Consider the following 23,962-nt stretch of genomic DNA (forward strand, 5'->3'; position numbering starts at 1 on the left):
TTCACTATAGATTTTTAGAGATGGATTGATGGGAGTTTATGAAGGTGAGAAGGTTCACTATAGTTTGATGGGAGTTTATAAGGTGCACTTAAAGTTCATGACTTGTTTTTGAATGAAACAACCTTGTATTAAAACTTGACAAACTTGAATGTAAAACTTGGATTGATGAATTAAACTTGTATTGAAGATTGAATGACAAACTTGAATGTAAACTTGTATTGAAAAACACTTTGTATTGAAGATTAAAGAACAGACTTGAATTGAAAAATTGAAATGAAGAATAAAAAGTAAATATAGAAATAAAAACTTGAAAATATAAAGGATTTGAAATTAAAATCTACTATACTCCTACATGACCATAGATTAAGTCTAGGTGCCTTATCTCCTCATACTTTTTGGCATTTATACTACACTTTTTGCCAAAGACTGATTTGCCCTCTCCCTCTATAATCAAGACACCTCAGTATGTTGCTTTAGGCTTTTCCTTTTCCTTTTTCATATCTTCTTGAGCAAGTTAGGTTTTTGAGCAAGTTTTCTTTTATAACAAGGCCATACATCTCTAGTCTTCTGAGTTAAAGATGCGACTTTCAGTTATTTGGTTTCGAGTCATTGACCTTTGACCTTTGAATTTGACTTTGACTTTTTCAGCTCTTTTTCATAGCAGCTTTAGTCTTCATAATAAGCATTAATAAGGCTCCTTTTGGCGCTAAAATACAGTTTTTATGATAAGTGGTCTGAAATAGCCTGTAACCTGAAAAATACAATAAAAGTTATGAGTTGCCTTTTCATTATCTGTAAGAAGGGCTGTAATGTAGTAATGTAAAGGTAATAAAATGCACATTTGGGAGCTGATCAACCACCTCTAAATAGCATTTTGCTTGTCCTCAAGCAATGATGAGAGAGAAAACTAAGATAACAAATGAATAATTTATTATTTATTATACTAATCTCATTTCGCAGAGTGCGATTGCATTGACCATATGCAATAAGGTCTTAAACCACTAGGAATTCCCTAGCGGACAAGCTTAAGCCTCATGAAAGTTTTATAGAGAAGGTACTCACAAACTTATTCTATCCAGTACAAAGGGTCTTGTCTCCTTATTTATTCTAAGAAATCTATACTTCTCATTAACGGGGAATAAGTAAAAACTCCTTTGAACTTAGAATAACATATGTACATTAATTAATTCATCTAGAGATAAATGCGCAAACATGAGCAATGAAATGCAAAAGCAGAGTTGTTTCCGAAACTTTTGGAGAGCGTCCTTAAGGTGGGTTCTCACAGGGATGTGTTAAAACACAAACTCTCTGATAGATTCACTCCAGTTTTGTTCTGTCAAATGCAGTGGGCATTTATATTCCTCACATACACGAATGACGTCCAAAGGAAATCGGAGTCGATTGATCACACTTGCCACTTACTATCACACTATCCTTTCCTAATTGAGCTAGATGTATTTTATTAGGAGTTACGGGACTAGGGTGATGGTTTAGAAAGAAAAAGGAAGGAAATTTTTTTTTTGATAAGTTGAGAAATTGGGTCTTCAAGATACTTGTAACTAGAGAAGAACCTCATTTTGTTCTTTGCTTCCGAATTGTGATTCATTCTTTAGCCCTTTAGCTTTGTGACTCCATATGATTTTGAATTTTGGGAGTTTTAACTTTTCTTTTGTTTCTTTTGATATCGGCTCCTTTTGATTTTGAACTTTTGGGATATTTGATCTTTGACTCATTTGATTTTTTTGGAGTTTTGGTTTTTGATGGGTCTTTCTTTTCTTTTCGAAGCAACTAACTGATATGTTTTTGTACAAGGTATTCTCTTCTCTTTTCTGATATCCATCCAATTCTCAACTCGTCATTTAGGTAAACTTTTTATTGTGTGTTGTAACGGGTCAGGGATTTATGGTGAAAAATAAAAATGCTTTTAGAGAATTGTGAAGGCTAAAAAACTAGAGGAAGACTATCTTTTTGGGTTTTTAACGTTTATTTGGCTATATCAATCCAAAAATGGCCTAAATTCCCTAATAGGATATGACGTGGTGATCAAGCAAGTGGATGTGTGGTCTTTCTATCCGGACATCCTTTGTGTCATCATTCAATAATCATTTAGATGAGGCTTTTAGCTAGATTCTCAAAGGATATGGAACTTAATTGTTCTAACCTTGGTCTCGGAAACTCACTGCTATATACAATCAAATGCTTATGCATGCCATTCATGAAAAGATGTAGAAACTATATTGTACGTATATTAGTCTAAGTTCGAAGAACAAATCCTTACTCTATTGCTATAATGAGACTTCTACACTATTTACATCATGGAAAAAGGAAATAAGACTTTTAATACTAAACAGAAAAATATTTTTGGTCTCCTTCAAAAAATAAAAAAAAAAAAAAAAAATAGAAAAGGAAGAAATATACTACTATATCTAATGTAAGAATTGCATAGTTTTTGCAAAATTTTGTTATACCACCCCCAAATAGAAATATGTTTTGTCCTCAAAGTATGAAGAGATAAGAAAAGAGATTACTATAGAAACATATGCAAAAATGGCAATACACTTGTACTTTGTTATTCGTGATGAAAATAAAAACAAATAAGTTTGGGGCGTGGGTAACTGATATAAAATGAGAAATACATGGTTTATTGTACTAGGGATTTACGTAATTATTCTACTATAAAATTTTTGGGTTTTTGTATTTTTGAAAACACATATGTAATGCAGAAAAGAAAAATAGAAATTTTTGGCATGATGTATTTGTATTACCTTCTACTCATATACCAAATTCCACATAAGAAACAATAAAAACAAGCAGATAAAATTAAAATTATACTAAACGTTATACATGCAAGTGCTGAAAGGAAAAAACAAAATAAAATAAACCTAAACATCCAACTATACGGACACTAGGGAGTTGCCTAGTCAGAATCCGTGTGTGACTCGTCACAACGTGGATAAGATCCTTCTCCTCACTGACATCAAGTCCTAGAGTGTCTTTCACTACGTGGGAGCGCATCGCTAATGCTGTGCAGTGTCCTTGTGACACAGTGTTGAAAATGTCGCTGCTCCTATTGGAAAGATTGCTATTCCTCTCTAAGGGTTTGCTGCATTGCTATAATAACTCGTTGCCATTGCCTGAGTTGGTGGACGTGCTGGTGTAGAATCCTCTGGCCCTCATGGAGGAAATGAATTACATCCATGGGTGGAGTGAACTGGCGAGTGGCACCTTCAGTGAAGTAGTCCACTGGCGTAGTAGCGCGTGCTTGCTTGGTGACACTGGCGGCAGGTGGATGCCAGAATTGCTAGACGCAGTGGGAATAGATAGGACCTACGGTAGCATCCTTGACCACTAATAGAGCATTTATAATAGCAAAACCCTAGTGTTGCATGATCCTAGTGACCAACACTGGTAGAGGGGCGGTGGACCTCCTGGGTTTGCAGAGTTGCTCCCAGACGAAGGTGGTGATGCAAAAGCTGTTCTTCTGCTCCTTAAGAATCCACAGGATGTGGAGCATCGTCATACCGATATCAGAAGGCTTGACTAAGCCTATCAAGTCATAGGCTGTCCATTGAGATACTACCAACTAATTCCTTCAAAACGAACTATGAAATACGCAGTGTGATGTGGGGTTTTTACTACCCTCAAGAAACATTTCTACCATCATAACATCAATGGTCTTGTTGTCTGGGGATTGTTTCGTCTGTGTATAGACTTTCAAAGGAATCCCCAAAGACTCACTCACCACCTCCTTATGTGAGCTCGAACGTGTTGCCCTCCATGACAACCATGACGTGGTTTTCCTCCCCTCGTTGAATGTTGGTGTAAAACAAAAGGGTGAGAGAGGGAGAATAACTCGTGTCCCCTATCAAAACAAAAGACTCCCATACTCTTCTTCTAATCTCAGCCTTGAAGTGCACTTTAAACATATCAGAATTGAAGAGGGGTTCGAAATTTTGCCCCAACACTATTTTTAAGACTCGATCCATTTTGGGTAGAAGTTGATGAAATCGGGGTGGTTAGTTGTAATGTGGGTTGAAAAATGGAGCTTACTATAAAAATTTGGAGTGGTAGGGTTTAAAGTGGACGGGCAGTCGCGCGCTGGTATGGTGCAGATAGGGTTCGGGATTTTTGGGGATGATGGGTAGGTCGGGCAGTCACGTGGTTTACAAAGGATTTGATGGCACGTGCCTCACACATGCCTTTTTAAGTTGTTTAGAATTTGGGCCCAAATCCAAATAAAATCAGGTAATTCCGATCATATCCTTAGTGCCTCAACATCTTCTAAAGCAGATCGCTTCGTTACTCGTCTGATTCTGACTCGTGAGGTACCAAAACAATCATCATTGAAAATGCTATGCAAAGATATAAGGTACACTCACATCCAACGGTAGATGAAAAACAGGTAAAGGAAAGAAAAAAAAAATAACTGAGAAGGAAATATATACAAACAAAAGAAGAAAAAACTTAATTAATTTTTTTGGGTTTTGCATATTGATAAATTGAATTTTCTTAAAAAGGTTGGTCATTTTAAGTCAGATTCCCAAGACTTTTTGAAGTTTTTGATGACTAGAGTCAATCCCAACAAGATGGTTGGATTACTCTCTTCAACTATGCTCGGTGAGTGATAAACCCGTATTTTTCTCGAACGTTTATTGGTTTTCAGTTACTAATTTTCTTAAGTCCGAGGTCGGCAGTCTAAAGTCCGAGGTCCAAAGACCCAAGTCCAAAGTCCAAATTCCAACGCCCGTATAGTCGTACGTTTTAGTCAAATTACCTTACTCACGTGGGTTTGGTAGGATAGGTCGAGTAAGGGATCGTCCAAACCTTAGGGCTCGGATAGGTTCACAACTGGAATTACAACTTTTAGTGAGTAGGATTTTTAGGTTTTTTTAATTGGTTTAATAAATTTTACAGTAATGCAATTAATGTAAATTACTACGATGATTTTTATGTAGGTGAACAAAGGTGGAGAAACAGGGAGAGAGTTAATCATGCTCATGCAAAAATCATTTTTCAACAGTTTACTATTACATCACTACATCTCTAATTCGTCTCGTGTTCGGAGACGACGCCGAGTATTGATCCCTAGTGCATGCCCACATCTCTAGGTCGCATTTCACTAGCATAAGGAGTTTCAATAATATCTCATCTACGGTATATTATTTCAGCTCGACTTCGATTTCACATCACCGGGCCGAATTGGAGAGTCTGTTCGACACTGCAGAGTCGCGCGGCGAGACATTTTTTGTCGCTACAGTGATCAATCTGGAGCATCGCCGATCCAACTTTGTGCGATCTCGATCATTTTGGGACCGGATATCAAATCTATGCCTAATTCCTAAGTAGTGATTCTAGAATATTAACGAGTCAATCCGGATTTTCACACGAACAACATAACCCTCCCCCTGAGGGGGGGGATTAGCTCATGGTCATAGAAGGAATAATAGAACTTGCTGTATACATTAAGTAAATAAATACAGGACAGGAATTAAACTAGAAAAGAACTGACTGTTATTAAGGGTAAAATAACTTACAGTATTTAAGTTGCTGGAATGGAAATGACAGAATGTAAGTACTGAAGCAATAAACTAACTAGGCGGAAGCTAAAGCATTAATATTCTAAAGGGGTAATAATGAAGGCGACCCTCTCATATATATAGGCTGGAGACTGAAGACCCATTTAATTGAGTTTTGTTCGGAAATGACAGAATGTAAGTACTGAATCAAAGTTTTGTTTTGATCTGTTTTAATTTTTTGTCTTTTTGCTGATTTAAGGTTTTGTTTGTTAGCTCATTTCAATTCAAACCACCGGTTTGAATTGGTGCGATAATCTTCTCTCTTGCCGGTGGTACCAAATTGAAACCATTCTTTGCCACTGCCTATGCTAACTTCGTCATGCCTTTACGGCCCTGAGTGGGTCCACTTATTAATGTGCAACGATGGGGCCGATTTTGGCGTTTTTACTACTTTTTGTCCTTGCGCAGAGTTCGTCGCCCGGGTCGCTATGGTAACTTCACTAGCCAACGTCGGCATCTAGATTTATCCGATTTGAGCTTCGAAAATTTGCTGCTTCTTTATATGTGGGCTCGTTCTGCACTGGTTTTGTTCTTTTGGAAACTTCGGCTCTAGTCAGGCTTTGTTGGGCTTCACGGAGGTTGAGTGGAAAACTTCAAATATTCCCGTATTCCCGTACTTCGATGCATGTTTTATCACTATATTTATTTTAATTGCGGAAACCTGTGAAAGTACGAAAATATAATTATTACATAATTATTAAACACATAATCAACCAAAATGCTATGTCTCTCGGGGTTTAATATTACAGTTTTGGGTGCTTATCACACCACCCCCAAACAGCGCTTTGCTTGTCCTCAAGCAAAGAAGAGACATTAAAACGATAAGTGGTCAAAAATGTGTTGTCCTAAGCTAAATCTCATTTCGCAGAGTGCGGTTGCATTGACCGTATGCAACAAGGCCTTGAACCACTAGGAATTCCCTAGTGGACGAGTTATAGCCTCGTGAGAGTTTTCCAGAGAAGATACTTACAAACTTCATTTATACTACAACGACTCAGTAACAAAGGGTTGTTCCCTTAATTAATCTCAGGTATCTAGACATCTCACTAGCAGGGGAAACAAGGATTTTATTCTTTCGAAATTCAAGTTAATATACATACAATAATTGAAACATCTACATATGAGCATGCAAGTAATCTAATAATGAAATGTCTGGCGGGGGCCATTTCTGGATCCTTTGGATAGCGTCCTTAATTAGGTTCTCACAGGTATGTGTCGAAACACAATTTCTCTCTTATTTTTCCACTCAAGCTTTGCTATCTCCAGTGTGAGTGGGCACACATTTCCTCACATACTCAATGACAGTTAGAGGAGCCGAGGTCGAGAAGTCACAACTACTACTTATTATCACACTATCCTATTCCTAATTGAGCTAGAGGTCTTTATTAGGTGTTATGGGGCTTAGGTGGTAGTGTAGAAGAAAATGGAATGGAAAGTTCAAAAATGATAAGTATGAGAGAATAAGGTCTTCGAGATATTTATACTAGAGAATCCTTATTTTCTTTCCTGCTTCTAACATGGGTTTCCATAGTTGGATTTTTCAAGCTTTTGTATTCCCTTTTGATTTGATTTTTTTGGGGGGGAATTCTAACCTTGACATTTCTTTTGATTTTTGGAAACATATTTCTATTTTGTTCTTTTTCTTTTCTTCTGAAATAGGTAACTGATTTTGATTTGTGACAAGGTTTTTCTCTTCATTTTTCTGCACTTCATCCTATTTCTCATACTCATCATCTAGGTAGGCTTATATATTTGTGGTTACTAGATGGGTAATGATTTTTTTGGTGAAGTAGAAAGTATTAATGAAAGGTTTAGTGGGGCGACTAGCGGTAATTTTTTTTTTACAGGTGTGAATTTTTGGCTATATCGATCCAAAGAAGTCCTAAATTCTCGCCTAGGATTTGGGTAGTGATCAAGTAAGTAGACATGTGAACTTCTCTATTCGGAAGAACTACTCCTCTGTGTCATTACTCATATATCATACATTTTGAGGCTTTTGGTTAGATTCTTATAGGATATGGAAACTAAGTTGTCTAACCGTGGGTCCTTAAACTTCTTGTTGTGTACATTTAATGATAGTCGGTGCATGAATGCTTATGAAAAGATGTAAAAACTATTGCATAATGATTAAATTAAGTTTCTAAGAACAAGTCCCGGATTCGATGCTAGGGGAGATTTCTAAATATTTTTCATCATAGAAAGGAAACGAGAATTTGTCACTAAATACGTTTATTTAGACATTAAGTAAACTATATACAACTATGCATGCCTAATTTTTGCAAAAAGTTCTCACCACCCCCAAACAGTCGGACACTGTGTCCTCAAAGTGTTAAGAGGAAGAAAGAGCATACCTGAGAGGCTTTGAGCAAAAATAAAGCTGACATCTTCCACAGAAATTTATTGTAACACACTATATATTATACATCATAAAAGTAGAAGCACACTGTTAGAGTAGCACACCGTTAGGTTATTTATTTATTTCATATCAAAACGTAAAACAAATATGTACATGCATCCCAACTCACATTGCCCCAACCTTGAACTGGGGGATAGTCCCTCCTTGCCTCGTCCCTGTAGAAATGCCATTCCTTCGCATCCCGCCAATCTATCATAGCTTCCCAGACTTCACTCCACTTCCTCTTCTTTGCATTGTCTAGATGAGCTATCATTTTATCATCATTAGGGAAAGAACGAACTTTCTTAAGATACCTTGCAGGGCGTGTCCATGTCCGAAATCGCAAAGAACGAATTATCTTGTTTGTTGGACACATAGAGTCGACCTTTACCCAGTCCTGAAAGGTGGCCGCAAACTCAGGGAAGTACGTCCTCACTATCCTGCATGCTGTAACTGGCAGGGTGATATAGTGTTGCCGAAAAGACCGAGCCTTCTTAAGATTCTCAATTACTAGTTCTGTAATGTCGAAGGTGGTATGTTGCTGGGCCAATGCATGGAATGTCTTACACGCTGACTTTGATGCAGTGGAAAAATGCCAATCCCCCATGATGTTCAGAAGAATAAATAACATGGCAGTTCCAACATTCATGGTCATACTGGCTAGTGGAATAGTGAATTCCGGCCATCGGCCAGCTTCGGCACGTTCTTTGACGTGGGCAAGGCCATCGCCATACCGGGCAGCAAAATCTTCCCTAGAATAGTCATTAAGGTCATTCTCTATCATGTATTGAATGGGGAGATCTGGCTGAAGAGGAGGAAGGTCTAGAGCCATAGCCACTGTTGGCTCATAAAAAGCGTGTCGGGTGTTACCAATAAAAAGTGAAACCCTGGACAGCTGGTAGATCTTCCATGTTATCATAAAAATAAGTTGCCAAACCTGGGGAGTATGACTGCTCGGGTGTAGAATGAGAGAGTTCCAACCAACTTGAGTGATGTAGTCTCTGAAAAGATGTCCATATGCCGGAGAATTCAGCAATGAATGGAAAGATTGTTCTGGAATCATCTTTGGAGCTTCCATTGTGTGAAAACAATGTGACCTGTTTAGACAAGGATAAACAAATATTAGAGTATGATGAGAATAATTAAGTAAAAACAAATTACCATATGAAAATTAAAAACTAAAAAGAAAATGATAAATAATATAAAATTGCAAAATTTAAATGGTTTCATTGGCCCAAGTAACGGCGAGGATCCTTTTGTGGGAGGGATCCGTTTTATAATTTTTATATGCAAATCAATCATGCAACAACCCGTTGCAACATTTTGCTTTGCAATGCGGTAAATCTCGGCATGGTTCTCCATTATGAGAGTGTGATTTGCCAAGAACTGGTTGTGTATTGTGGCAAGAATTGTGCTTGTTCCTCTTCGTTTATTGTCCGCAGTCCCGAAATTCAAGAAGGCTGGTGATAATAATGTTCGACGCGTTTGAATAATGTCATCAGTCCTTGTTGAATTAAGCGAAGCCCTTCCATGGGATTAAATATGTTGCATAATGCATTTTCAGTAAAGATGTTGTCGGTGGAATAATCTTCGTTGGTTCCTGCACCGACATGGTTCTTTGCAACGTCGGGGTTCTAGAATCCGTTCCTACATACTGAGTGAATGGTAAGAATGTTAGCTGTTCAAAGAGGTGTATGAGGAGAAGTACTAGAAAAACCTCAATGTATCATGATAAGTGTCACAATGGTTGGTAAAGGAGCTGCCTTTTTTCCGCGCGTCGCGATCGCGCATTCAGAGAAATTTAATAATGCAAAATCATTGCAGTTACTCTGCAAGACCCAGAGTAAATGGAGGAGGGGTTTGGTTATTTCGGAATTCTTAGACGTGCCTAGGACATTATGAGCTACCCATTGGATCACAGATAATTGGTTCTTTTGTAAAGATCTCTGATAAACAATACGGTTTTTCCGGTTGTATTCGCCGTGAAGGATAGTTGCAAACATCAGATACCGGATATTATCGAAAGGTGAATCCTGAAGGTGGACTCCTTGGTTTGTAATAGGAATTTGAAGTACCTCAGAGATGATTTCCATAGTCAATTCATGTTCGCATCCGTTAGCACGGACAAAGAATTGTCCGTTTTGGAAATAACCGCTTTTATAAAATAACAAGACCAATTCTCTGGAGTAAAATGCTTGATTATGGTGTAAAAGAGGGTACCATCCTCGACGTAATATTTCAGTGTCAAAAAAAGGATGAGAAAGACCATTTTGGAAATTTTCCATAAAATTTTGCTCGGGCACGAAACTTCGAGTGAGGGCCATTAAAGATGGAGTGGTGGAAAATTAGTTTTGAAAAAAGGAAGTTAAATTTTTGAGGTGTCTATCCTTGTTATAAATAGGCACCCATCGAAATGTAAAAGATACGTTTCGAGGTGTCACAGGGTAGTTAGACCACGTGTATCTTCTAAGATATGCACAAAAGTGGATGTAGTATGGATGAGAATAATGGGGCATGTGACATGGAGTGCCCCCTTTGTTTATTTTTTTTTTTTTTTTTTTTTTTTTTTTTTTTTTTATTTTTAGAAAAACGTAAGTAGAAGGACAAGGAAAATGTAGGTATACGATTACAATAAGATGTAAGAACGTACAACGGTATGGAAACACAACACAATGATACGATGACTTAAATACAAACCTAAATGTTAGATAGAACTATATGCCACATTAACAACATGACTATAATAAAACAACCGAGCATGAAGACTTGAGTAGCATATTCAATCTGCTGCTACTCAAACTTTTCTAGTGCATCCATGAATCTTGAGCTTGGAGTGATCTAAAAACGTTTTTTTTAGAATAAGAAGTGTAGAGGAAAGAATATGAAATGAGTGAATATGGAGGAAGAGTTGAACTTATTTATAGAAAGAAACTTGCTGTTTTCTGACCGTTTTTTAGATGTGGTTCATGACCGTTTTCTGACTGTTTTTGATGTGTTTTCATTATCGATTTCTGAACGTTTTATAAAACGTTAGTTTACGTTAAAATTTGTTGTTTAAGTATGACATTTAAAATATATATTTATATATATAATTTATTATTACCAATATATGTTCCTATCTATATACTATAATATTAGATATAGCTAATATATCAAGATAGAAATATTTAGGAACCATCTACTATTAAGCTGGAAATTGCAAACACGTAAATAAACTATCTGATATAAATATTATACAAGACCGGAAAAAATAAATCTATCTACTGATGATCCTCAGATGCTGTAGCAGAATCCTCGGGGGCTGCAGAAGAAGAACCAGGAGTGTACATCACCTGAGCCTGAAACTGATGCTGGATATCACCAAACCGTGGAGGCTAACTGCTCCTGGATATCACCAAGAGTATCCATCACCGAGCTCAAAATCGATCTTTGGCTCGCCATGAACATTCACAAAACCGGGTTCCGCGAGTAAGCATATTGTCTGAAATGCGTCATGGAGGCTCTCATTTTCTTTGGAATTAAGCCCATCTTTATCATCATCGACCATCGTGTGGCGAAAGTGGTCATATCTGTCCTTAACTCACCCAAGGTACGTCTCATTGATACCTGGTGAGTGTACATGTCTCTCAGACCACTGTTTACAGCACGTAGGGCCTCTATGGGTTGGGTGATCTTACTCATGGCAGTCTCATCAAAGTATGGTGGGTGAGAGGATCCTACGTTAGCTTGCTCGGCAGCCCTAGGTGCTGTGGGTTCCCAAGGGTCCTGTATGCATTTCTTGAAGAAAAGCATATTCTCATATTGTGGTATAGGGAGTAGTGGGGTGGCAGATAGAAAACCCAAATTAATCATGACTTGCGTTACTAGAACGGCAAGGGGGGCTGACCTAAGAGTGGCGTGTGTGATAATATCAAAAAGAAAGGTAACGATGCAGAAATTACCCTTTCGCTCCTGGAGGATCCAGAGAAGGTGGAGGAAGGTCTTGTTGATGTCCGAAGGCTTCGAGGTGCCAATGACGCGTTCAGTCCCACCATTGAGTCACCGCCCGGTGGTTCCGCCGCGACCGGGGGCTCGATACGGCGCATTTCCGTCGATGTTGTACTCTCCCCTTGATTAAGCGGTCGAGCATTAGGTCGTAAGTCCGGTGGGTACACGGGACTCTTTGTTGAGTCAAGATGCGTGGTTGACCAAGCCGGAATGCCCGTGATCCCGAGAGCAACACAGGTGTGACTTTCGCGGGCGCACACCCTCGACGGTGACCCAAAAATGGTCGCCATTAAAGCTCCCATTGTCATAGAATTTCATCACCAAATCCTTGGAATAAAGCCCTCCATTGGCATATAACAAACTCTCCCATCCTCTAGAGTGAATTTCGTGATCAAAGAATGGAGCAAACATCCCGTTTTCAAACAAATTTCCAAAAAAAATTTCAACACAAATCCGCCTGTTTCCGGCCATTACTAGTCTTAGAGAGAGGATGGCTATTGATTACTGATGAGGGGAAGAATTGGGATGTTCTGACGGAAGGAAAACTTGGTCAGAGGTGTGAGGGTCTCGCGCGAGACCTGGTTTTAGTGTGGGCCTGTCTCATGCGAGACTAATTCGAGAGGGGGCAAGATCCGGTTTTTTAGGAAGAAGAATGGTGTATTTGTGACGCGTGTTTTCCGGTTTTTTGTGTTTAAATGGACCGAGAAATCGGTATTTTGGTTGGGCCAAAAATTTTCCCGAAGCCCAAATCAACCCTAAAGCCCGATTTAAACCTAAAAAATCTAAATGCTTACCCACGACTCGTTTGGACTCCGAATTGGACGAATGAGATACCGAAACGATCGGCACGAAAAATGCTATCCAATTGTATGAGTCTTTCTTGAAAGTCACAATTTTTTTTTCTTTTTTTTAAAAAGGAGACTATTTTATTTATAAACAAAGGTTTTATTCACATACAAGGGAGATATACGTGAAAAACACTGGATGTCTAGGGGAGTCACCATCTTAAATCATAGACAACTGTCATGTCAGCTCTGGAGCGAACCCAATCCAGCCAGACTGTGGCTTCACCTCTATGTATTATGGGGTTAGGGGCAGGACGGTACCATCTTGGACCGTGCGCGCTACGGTCTAATAAAATTGCCCTTATTACATACGGCTATCCTCAAACTGCCCCAAGAGACTCAAAGTAACCAATTCTAGGGTTGGTCTGGTGGAATCCATTGCCCGTTTGTGTTCCAAGTATGCCACATCTGAGGTTTGACACGAATCCCATGTGCAAAACTTAATGCAAAGGGAAAAGGCAACAATATAAACATATTTACAAGGTGAGTCTTTTAATGTCAGATCCTCAAGACGAGTCGAGTCTTTTAACGTCAGATCCTCAAGAGGCGAATCGAAGTCTTTTAATGTCGATTCTCAAGACGAATCCCAACGTGGGGAGAAACGGGTATGGCGACGAAGATTATCCCGCGAGCTGGTGTTAGACAAAAGTATACCTTAAACCGGCTAGTATCGGATAGGAAGTCGAGCCAGACGTAAGGGTGTTTGGCAATGCATACACCAGCCCATCCTTCGCGCACGTCGTTTACGAGCAAAAGAACTACGACCATTCCCTATTCATGATGAGTGAGACTTACACCAAATGATTAGCTGAAGTTCGCGAGGTAGAGAGTAGAAAAGGGAAGAGAAGGAAGGAGGTGAAATTTTAGGTACCCATCGCTTAACCGAAAAGCACGCGTTTGCTCGTGTTGCGAGAAGACATTTATACTGGGTTCAGAAAAGAGTTTTCGTGGACTAAGGTTCCGGCGCTTGCAACCACACACTTCAAAGAACTTTGGAGATCATAAGATAGAAGATGGCCCGGCTACCAAAATGGCGTACCCTCTATAGAAACAAGATTGAGTACGCCAAACGAAACATCTAGTCTCTCAGTATCTTCGGATTACGAAGAAGAATCATTCAACATCCGGTGAGCCTAATTAGGTGTGGTAATGTTTTAGGCGTTGTCCATTGACTTGAAATTATTTGTTATCTTTTGGATTAAGCAAAGAGATTGCCCCATAATGTTTCATAGTGACACACAATGAAAGGACCGGACCATCGTGTTTTCAATTTACCGGGGAAAGATGTGTAATCCGGAGTTGTACAGTAAAACTTTTTGGCCAATTTTGAAATCCTTACGCAAAATGTTCTTGTCGTGCACTCTTTTCATATTAGCTTTGTAGGATTTCGAGAGATCATAAGCATCACTCTGAATCTCCTCCAGCTCATTTAATTGCAGTTTTGCTTCTGCCGCTGCGATGATATTGTAATTGAGGCTTTTGATGGCCCAAAAGGCACGATACTCAAGTTCAACTGGCAGATGACAAGGTTTTCCAAAAACAATGCGGTAAGGAGACATCCCTATAGGTGTCTTAAATGCTGTTCGGTATGCCCACAAGGCATCCGATAAGTGGAGAGACCAGTCCTTCCTTGAGGGGTTGACAGTTTTCTCTAGAATAGACTTTATCTTTATGTTGGAGACTTCCACTTGGCCACTCGTTTGTGGGTGGTATGGAGTAGCAACCTTGTGTGTAACTCCATATTTCTTCATTAAAAACCCAAAATTTTGTTACAAAAATGTGTACCCCCATCACTGATGATAGCTTTGGGAACACCAAAACGAGAGAAAATGTTTTCTTTTACAAATCTCACAACAGTCTTGTGGTCATTTGAGTGACATGCGAGTGCCTCAATCCATTTGGACACATAGTCTACAGCGACTAAAATGTATAGAAAACCTTGAGAAATAGGGAAGGGTCCTATAAAATCAATGCCCCAAACATAAAAAATTTCCATAATCAAGATAGGATTTAGGGGCATCATATTTCGTTTGGTAATTCGACCTAGGTGCTGACAACGAATGCAAGCTATGCAATGTTCGTGTGCATCGCGAAAAAGGGTAGGCCAGTAAAAACCACATTGTAACACCTTGGACGCAGTTTTCTTTCCACTGAAATGACCTCCGCAAGATTGTTCATAGCAAAAGGATAATACGTCGGTGTGTTCCCAGTCGGGAATGCAGCGACGAATGAGTTGGTCGGAACAATACTTAAAAAGGTAGGGTTCATCCCAAAAATAATATTTTACAGTGGATAAGAACTTTTTATGATGAGGACGTGACCAAAAGGAGGGGACTTCCTCAGTAACTAGGTAGTTAACGATATCCGCGTACCATGGGGATGAGAAAATAGAGTACAAGTATTCATCCGGGAAGGAATCACCGATAGCTTCAGAATCACTATCGATGTCACTAACCAGCCTTGATAAATGGTCGGCTATGACGTTTTGGTTCCTTTCTTGTCTTTGATTTCCAGGGTGAATTCTTGTAAGAGAAGGATCCAGCGGAACAATCGTTGTTTTGCGTCCTTTTTCACGAGTAAGTACCGAATTGCTGCATGGTCAGTATATACGATGGTCGATGTTCAAACTAGGTAGGGGCGAAACTTATCCAAAGCATAGACAACAGCTAGGAACTCTTTCTCAGTTGTGGTATAATTACGTTGAGTGTCGTTAAGAGTTTTAATAGCGTAGTAAATGACAATGGGTTTGTTGTCACGTCGTTGGCCTAGCACGGCACCAATAGTAAAGTCGCTAGCATCACACATCAGTTCGAATGGTTGAGACCAATCAGGGGGTTGAATGATAGGAGCGGTAGTCAGAGAGGTTTTTAGAGTATCAAAAGCTTGTTTGCAATTGAAATTGAAGTCGAAATCGCATCCTTAAGCGGGGAGATTGGTTAAGGGTCGAGCAACTTTAGAAAAATCCTGAATGAATCTCCTCAGAAAAACCCGGTATGGCCTAAAAGGCACGGATATCACGAATCTAATGACGTGGGAAAGGTAGCTAAGAAATTTTAACAATTTTAGCTTTATCAACCTCTATCCCGTCTTTCGAAACAATATGACCTAGAACAAGTCCTTTGGTAACCATGAAATGACACTTCTCCCAATTGAGTACCAGATTTTTCTCTTCGCAACGCGTTAATACTTTAGAAAGGTTGGATAAACAGTCGTTAAAGGAATTTCCGTAAATGGAAAAGTCGTCCATGAAGACTTCCATATAACGTTCCACCATATCACTAAAAATGTGAAGCATGCAGCATTGGAAAGTGCCCAGGGCATTACAAAGACCAAAAGGCATTCGTCTGTATGCAAAGGTTCCAAAGGGACACGTGAAAGTTGTCTTTTCTTGATCGGCGGGATCAATGACAATTTGGAAGTATCCGGAATAGCCATCAAGAAAATAGTAGTAAGCATGACCGGCTAAACGTTCTAGCATCTGGTCAATGAATGGGAGAGGGAAGTGATCTTTACGGGTTCTGGCATTAAGTTTGCGATAGGCAATGCAAATTCTCCATTTCAAAGGAATGCGAGTGGAGATGCACCCACCATTTTCATTTTGTACAACTTGAATGCCGGACTTTTTGGGAACAACGTGGACAGGACTAACCCAGAGTCACTATCTGAGATAGGGTATATGATACCTGCATCAAGTAAACGTAAAACTTCCTCTCTCACTACTTCCTTCATGGCGGGATTAAGGCGGCATTGTGGTTCTTGTGATGTCTTTGTGCCGTCATCAAGATGTATACGATGCATGCATATGCTAAGGTCTATTTCCTTGATATCATCTAAGGACCATCCGATAGCGGAGCGGTGTTCACGAATGACATGAATCAAACGTGCCTCTTCGTCTGTAGTCAAGTGAGCAGAAATTATTATAGGGTGACTACCATCGAGATCGAGATGCATGTACTTCAAATCAGAGGGTAAAGGTTTTAAATCCGGAGTTGGAGGATTGGGGATCAAGGATTCGTGAGGGATCATCTCTTCAATGGAAAAGAGCGAATCCGGTTTCCGAATCGGTTTGCACCAAGCATTAGGGTCAAATAGTGGTACCGACTCTAATAATGCATGGACATCCCTTTACGCACGAAGTCATCGTCAAACTCCGGATTATCAAAAGAAAGAAATTGGTGTATCTCGTGCTGGGGAAAAAGTTTGTGAAATAATCATGTTCCAGACTATCAACCAAGCTAATCTCGCCCTCCATTATAGGATCGGGAAACTGTTTCATTAATTTGAACACGTTGAGTTCGACAAAAAGGTTCCCGAAAGACAATGTCATTGAACCATCCTGACAATTTATGAGAGCGTTGGCAGTTGCAAGAAAAGGACGTCCCAAGATGATAGGGATGGAATCACAGGCTACTTCAGTATCTAGAATGACAAAATCAACTGGGTAGTAAAAATCTTGGACCTTTACTATAACGTTCTCTACTATGCCCTTTGGGTACTTGATGGAGCGATCCGCGAGTTGTAGAGTCATATTGGTAGATTTTAATTCATGAAGACCTAATTGCTTAAAGAAGTAGTAGGGAAGTAGGTTAACACTAGCACCTAGGTCTAAAAGTGCAGTAGCGGTATACTTGTCGCCCAACGTGCATGGTACAGTTGGTCGACCTGGGTCCTTGTACTTTACCACACCATTGGTAGTGGTAATTGAGGGAAACTGCTCAGTGAGAAATGCTTGTTGAGGTACATTCGTACGTCGTTTGGTGGTGACATGTCCTTCAAAAACTTGGCATGCTTGGGCAAATGCTTTAGCGCATCTAGGAAAGGTAAGTTTATAGTCAAATTTTTGAAGGTTTCACGGATCTCATCAAAATGTTCGTCATGTTTGTTCTTTACCAAACGGGCAGGGAACGGAGCTTTTGGACGGAATCGCGTATAAGGATCAGTGGCGTCTTTCCCTAGGGACGTGGGTGTAGAATTGGAAGGCACAACTTCGTCCGTTATAGGTTGCGAGGTAGGAGTTGGAAGGACGTCAGTCGTGGCTTCCGTCGATTCCTCGTCTGGCATACGTATATTATTGTTGATGGTTCGGACAGAACGAAGAGTGGTAATGGCATTTACCTCATCCTGGCTTGGATTACTAGGTCCTGGTGCATTGTTGAGTTCAAAGGCAGTGTTTGTAGGCTTAGGGTTTGGAACTGTTTGGCCAGGGAACACGCCCTTTTGACTTTTATCTTGAGCTAACAGCTGAAGAGACTGTTGGATAGAAGCTAGGATTTGATTCTGTTGATTCATGTATGTCAGGAAAGTTTCAGCCGTTTTATCGGCTGTGGATTGTACCAAAGGAGTAGCAGGAACTAGTTCACGGTTATTATTCACGGGTTGATTTTGGTAGCCATATCTTTGATTAGCGGGAACAAGGTTGCGGTTGTTTTGGTACCCTATATTTACGTTGTTGGGAAAATTACTTTGCCCTTGCTGGAATTGTGGAAGATTTCCTTGACGATAGGAATTGTAGTTCGCGGGTGGTCGTACAGGAACGTTGTTGCCACCTGGAGGAGCTTGTTGTTGGACAGGGGGTGCCCAAGCTAAATTTGGATGTTGTCGCCAAGGTGCATTAGGGATGTTGAAAGCACAAGCCTCTTCAGAAGGTTGGGGAGGACACTCGTATACCAAAGGACAATAAGAATCGGCGTGCTCAGGACTTAAGCAAAGAGGGCATGGGGAAGCGTTGGCAGCCATGACCTGTTTGGGTTTTTGTTCATTTACTTGTACCGAAAGAGCATCGACCTTTTTGTTTAAGGACTCGATTAAAGTTTTTAATTCCGGATCGGGTTTGACCTCGAACATAGACGTAACTTTGGTAGGAGTGTCTTTAGAAGATCTAGAAGAATCAGTGTTTCCCCAATGGGTGCTTTGTGAAGCCTGTTTCTCAAGAAAAGTGTATGCTTCAGTAGCGCCCTTGTCTATAAAACAACCGCCTTTCATGATATCTAATGTTTCCTTTTGATGGTCAAAGAGACCATTAAAGAATGAACGGACTAATACAGCGGTGTCGAGTTGATGATGGGGACATTCGAGAAGTAGATCAGTAAATCTGCTCCACGCTTCCGAAAAGGATTCCTGGGGGTGCTGGCGAAAGAATTGAATCTTTTGAAGCATTTCTGTAGTTTTTTTTTTCTGAGTATAGAACTTTATCATGAATGCTTGTACAAGTTTGGCCCATGTGTCAATGGATTGTGGCGCTTGTCCGACGAGCCAAACTGAAGCTTTATCAACTAAGGTGAAGGGAAACAACTTAAGCAAGACTTGTTCGTTGGTAACTGTCGGATGGCGGAAAGTGGTGACTACTTGTTGCATCCGACGAAGATGATTGTACGGTTTTTCATGGTCTAAACCATGGTAAACAGGTAACAAACCGAAAATGTTTGGCGGAATGCGAAAATCACCTACAATCGCATCGAATTTAATACAGGAAGCAGGTCCTTCCTGTAAGGCAGTATAGAAATCCGAAAGGGGTTTCTCGACTGTGAGATTTTCCTCAGCCATAATTAAAGGAGATAATGGCAACGGAGATGTTTGACGAGGTTGATTTACGGAGGAGGAACTATGTCTAGGAGATAACATAAACAGTTGTTTCTTGTATTTACGACGACAATATGTAAGTTCTAATTCCTTATGTTTACCAGACCGTAGTCTCATACAAATATAAATTTTAATTTAAGACTCATAAGGAACGAATAATGACTGGAGATTTTAGAATTTAGGAAGGAGGGAGTTGAAGCACGTCTTCCTGAGCTGTTGCTAACTCGAGCAGGGAAGCTAGGTTAACGTGTGAATATTCCAGCAGCCAGGTCACCTGAGAGAATTGAGGGAGGTTGTTCGTGCTAGCACGTTCCTTAATTAGGCAACCTCAATTTTTTTCAAGTTTCCTAGGCACTGATGGAACAGGATGATGATTTATGATGGTGTATTATGCGGGGTGTTATTAAGATGATTTAGATGAAATTTTTTACACTACTAAAAAAATGACATATTATGACGCTTGTTTTTTATCTATCTTGACGGCTTTGTTAAAAACCGTCAAGATAGGTGTTTTAGTAATATTTTTATGACGGCTATTGCAACATTATATCGTGTATGACACAAGCGTCAAGAAAATATAATAATTTTGTGACGGCTATTGCAACATTATGTCATGTATGACACAAGCGTCAAGAAAATATAATAATTTTATGACGGCTATTGCAACATTATGTCATGTATGACCCAAGCGTCAAGAAAATATAATAATTTTATGACGGCTATTGCAACATTATGTACGCCGTGTATGACGCAAACGTCAAGAAAATATAATAATTTTATGATGGCTATTGCAACATTATATCGTGTATGACACAAGCGTCAAGAAAATATAATAATTTTATGACGGCTATTGCAACATTATGTCGTGTTTGACACAAGCGTCAAGAAAATATGATGGTGTTTTCTAAAATAGTGAAATTAGCAATAGAATAAACCGTCAACCTTCTCACAATTTTTTGGGCACTAGGTTGGACCATTTTTACTTTCAATTAAACCGTAAACAACTTAACAAAAAAAATATATATAACAAAATCAAGTAACTCACTAATAAAAATTGAACCATCAATACACTCCCGAGTTTCCTCACCCATCTTCTTAATTTTTTAGTTTTTTAATTTTTATTAGAGAAAAAAGAAAAAACACAAAAGTGCGTTTTCTTCCTGGAAACCAAGGTCATCTTCTTCGTCCTCTCCAATTGGAACACATATTAGCACTGGCACCTCTCCATTTCCTTCTCTGAAATCGACATCTCACTGAATCTTTATTTGCCTCTCATCTGGCCATGGAGAAAAAGGCACCTCATTTTCTTTCAGATTCTGATTTTACTTGGTTATCTCATTTTAGAAACATGTATTTGACATAAAATTTGGAGAGAGAGAGAGAAAGAAAGAAAGGAGACAGTCTTGAAACAAAACCCTTAAAAAAACGATGGTGGCCGTCGAAACCGCAACAATAGTGAAAGACGTATCTCCTTATGAGTTCATCAAGGCTTACTCGCTGCTCATCTCAAACGCCCGCAAGATGGAGCTTCCTCATTGGACTAATATTGTGAAGACTGCTACTTTCAAGGAGCTTGCTTCATATGGCCCAGATTGGTACTATGTTAGAGTTGCTTCCATGGCTAGGAAGATTTACTTGAGGCAGGGTATTGGAGTGGGAGGATTCCGCAAGATCTATGGTGGGCGCAAGAGGAACGGAAGTCGTCCACCACATTTCTGCAAGAGCAGTGGTGCTATTGCTCGTAATATTCTTCACCAGCTAGAGGACATGAAAATTGTTGATGTTGATCCTAACGGGTGAGTTTGTGATTCCCATGTTTTTTAATTTTAATACTGTTGAAATAGCTTATATGCTGCACAAATTGTACATGATATATGCCTAACTGTTACAAATTATGGAATACACAAACTGCTCCCTCTTCTGAAATTAATTTTGCATTTCTTACATTGTTTAGTAGAATGGTTGTAACATAGATGTATGGTCTTAAAGCTTTTTGGTTCAAGTATATAACTAAGGTTTCATGTGTTCATAAGTTTGAATTCTTCTTTATTCTTGCATGGTTTTGCTTTTCTGGAAAGAAGGTAAGAACCGTCGAAGGAAAGGTCTGGATGCAAACTGGGAAGAGCTTTGTTGCTCTGAAATACCTGTAGGTTCTCTGCAGGGTGCCCATCCTTGCAGTCCTTGACATCAATTTCATGAATTTATTCTGAAAGTTGGCTTCATAGTACGGGTTTTGTGCTTTGGGTGGATGATTAGGGAGGAAGATTCAGCTACTGAAGCTTGTCTCTCTTTCCACCACCCATCAAATCTTTCACAAATCCGCCTCCAATTGGCATTACATGTTTCTCTTCCCTTCTTGATTGGAGTTTTTCTTAAGATGTCCTTCTTATAAAGTCCCTATATATAGGGGAGGGATTAGTGTTTAAATCAGATTGGTACTGATTAGTATATAAATGGGATTACTAGAAGTTTCGGTGATTTGCCAACGTAAGGCTAGCTTAGAGAACTTAATTACCCCCTATTTGGCTGTACTGTGAAAGATTAAAAGACTTCTGATTTCTGAAAAGGAAAGAATGTTGAAACACTAGATGTTGAGTCGTTGTTGCTGTCTGTGTCTTGGTGATGGTTAAGCTTGAACTCCACCTTTGGCCATGAAATGTTGAATTGGCTTCGGTCTAGGGCTTAGCTTTGACCATTTATAGGACTGAGATATCTATGATGAAAAATGACAGAAAAAGCTTTTCATGTATGGGTTTGACACGTATTCAATAGCATACATGAAGACATTAAGTAAAATAATTTCGTGTTCTCATTATCTAATTGTAGATGTTGAATTTCTTGTTTTGTAACAGTGGAAGGGTAATCACATCTACTGGTCGACGGGATCTTGATCAGGTTACTGGACATATAGTAGTTCCTGCTGCTGCTCCGATCCATGATTGGAATCTCTCTTGCTTCTACATTTTATCCTTTGTCCAAGGTTTTGTAGGTCCATTTTAGTTGAAGAGGATATGGCTGTCGTTTGAATGTCAAAATCTTTCTTGTCTTTTCCATATTTTGTATTTTGGATAATGAGCATGTTTGTTGGCCTGGTTAAGACAGTGTTTCATGTAAAACATCTTACCTTTGTTTTACTTAATTAATATAGTTTCAAAAAAAAAATTGCATTCTTGTTTAAGAATTAAATCCCAGCATATGGTAGGTATATTGTTCAAATTGTTCCCTATTAATGAGTGTTTGTAGTATTTTATTTGTCCTTTTGGTTACTCTAATTGTTATGAATGTAATATACAGATATGTGTATCGTGTGAAGCTTAGCCTTAGCCATGTTTCAGCCTGAGAACAGCTCAAGACATGCATGGTAAGTATGTGCTAGTATATGTTTCTTGTTAGAACTTTGTGGATTTTCTCATTAATGATTGGAGATAGATGTCAGATACAAGAAAAGGAAAGATGGTTTGGGTGGTATATTAGTCTTAATTATATTACAATAAGTTTCCGATTAGTGTCATTCATATATATATTATTGTTTACCTTGATTAGCTACCCTGGACTAGGAGTTGGTTTTCCTTGCATGGTGCTAATAGCTTCTAAATTAAAAAAAAAATTGTTCTTTTTCTTCATGTGTTCCATTTAAAGGGCATACATGTGGATTTGCAAACTTAAGTTGGAGTTATTCTAAGTAGCACCCTTCTTGCATGTGAAAGGAACCTAGCTCTCTTCATCTAGTGATCATGGAAGTTGTTGCTTACAATAGCAAATTTTTCTTTGGCATACATAGTAAGGTATTAGAAATCTTTAACACCTAGTCTTGTTGCTGTTAGTGGTTGGCCTTTCAATAATTTATTGTTTTCACTTTATGGAATTTTTCTTTCACAAAAATTATTAAATTGTGCTGTCTGTGCTTTGGTTTTTATAGGTTTTAAATGAATGAGTGCAAGACTTATACCACATAAGGTAAAAGTTCTTGAAATTATTTTCATCTTTTTTAGTTAAAGGAAAAAATTTATGAGCTAGTTTTAGGAGTATAAAGGTTCTTGGCTTCTACCCAGTAAGTTTGTACACTCTAAGTAACCCAGGAGCAACTAGCCTTCCATGAGATGATCTTTGTAGTCGTACCTCAAATAATATTCTTCAACATTTTGTCATGTTGTAAACAATTCAAAATCTAATTGGCTGAGGTTGTCAGTTTGTGGAAGTTTCCGACCAACACTTGTATCTATTTGAATCTGTCTAATCCATAGATGAATTGAGAAATATGCCTATTAGCTAAAGGTTTATTTGTGTACTAGTGGTAGATATACAGATCAGATATATCCTACATATATATCCTATAGTGGTGTACGTTATTTGGGGCTTAACCAACATGATTCTATGTCATAGTTGTCATAGTTGATCGTATATCTTTCGTTTAGTAGTTATTGACTTATTATGCTAACACATTGTTTGTGTATTTTTTTTAATACTGTGTAGAAGCTAGTCGTTATATTATTATATTTTTAGTTTACTTATTAAACAAACTAACACATTCTTCTTCATATTGTTTTTTAGGTTAAAAGTGAGATAACATGGTAACTCAA

The 23,962-nt window shown here is 38.9% G+C and overlaps 1 protein-coding gene across 1 annotated transcript; it reads left to right on the plus strand.

Moving 5' to 3' along the window:
- Positions 1 to 20,901: 20,901 nt before the first annotated feature.
- On the plus strand, positions 20,902 to 22,528 carry LOC147524302 (small ribosomal subunit protein eS19-like). The gene is made up of 2 exons (XM_086563190.1): positions 20,902 to 21,178; positions 22,235 to 22,528. The coding sequence occupies exons 1-2, from the start codon at positions 20,904 to 20,906 to the stop codon at positions 22,380 to 22,382; spliced, it is 423 nt and encodes a 140-aa protein (XP_086419316.1). The 5' UTR covers positions 20,902 to 20,903; the 3' UTR covers positions 22,383 to 22,528.
- The last annotated feature ends 1,434 nt before the right edge of the window (positions 22,529 to 23,962 follow it).

This window comes from Coptis chinensis, chromosome 1 (genome assembly GCF_015680905.1).
Source record: "Coptis chinensis isolate HL-2020 chromosome 1, ASM1568090v1, whole genome shotgun sequence".
Taxonomy (NCBI): Eukaryota; Viridiplantae; Streptophyta; class Magnoliopsida; order Ranunculales; family Ranunculaceae; genus Coptis; species Coptis chinensis.

Bases quoted from the DNA above. Each gene is read 5' to 3' on its own strand.
- LOC147524302 (XM_086563190.1), top strand. From the start codon at position 20,904: ATGGAGCTTCCTCATTGGACTAATATTGTGAAGACTGCTACTTTCAAG. The intron at 21,179-22,234 runs GTGAGTTTGTGA...GTTTTGTAACAG, and splicing joins GTTGATGTTGATCCTAACGG to TGGAAGGGTAATCACATCTA.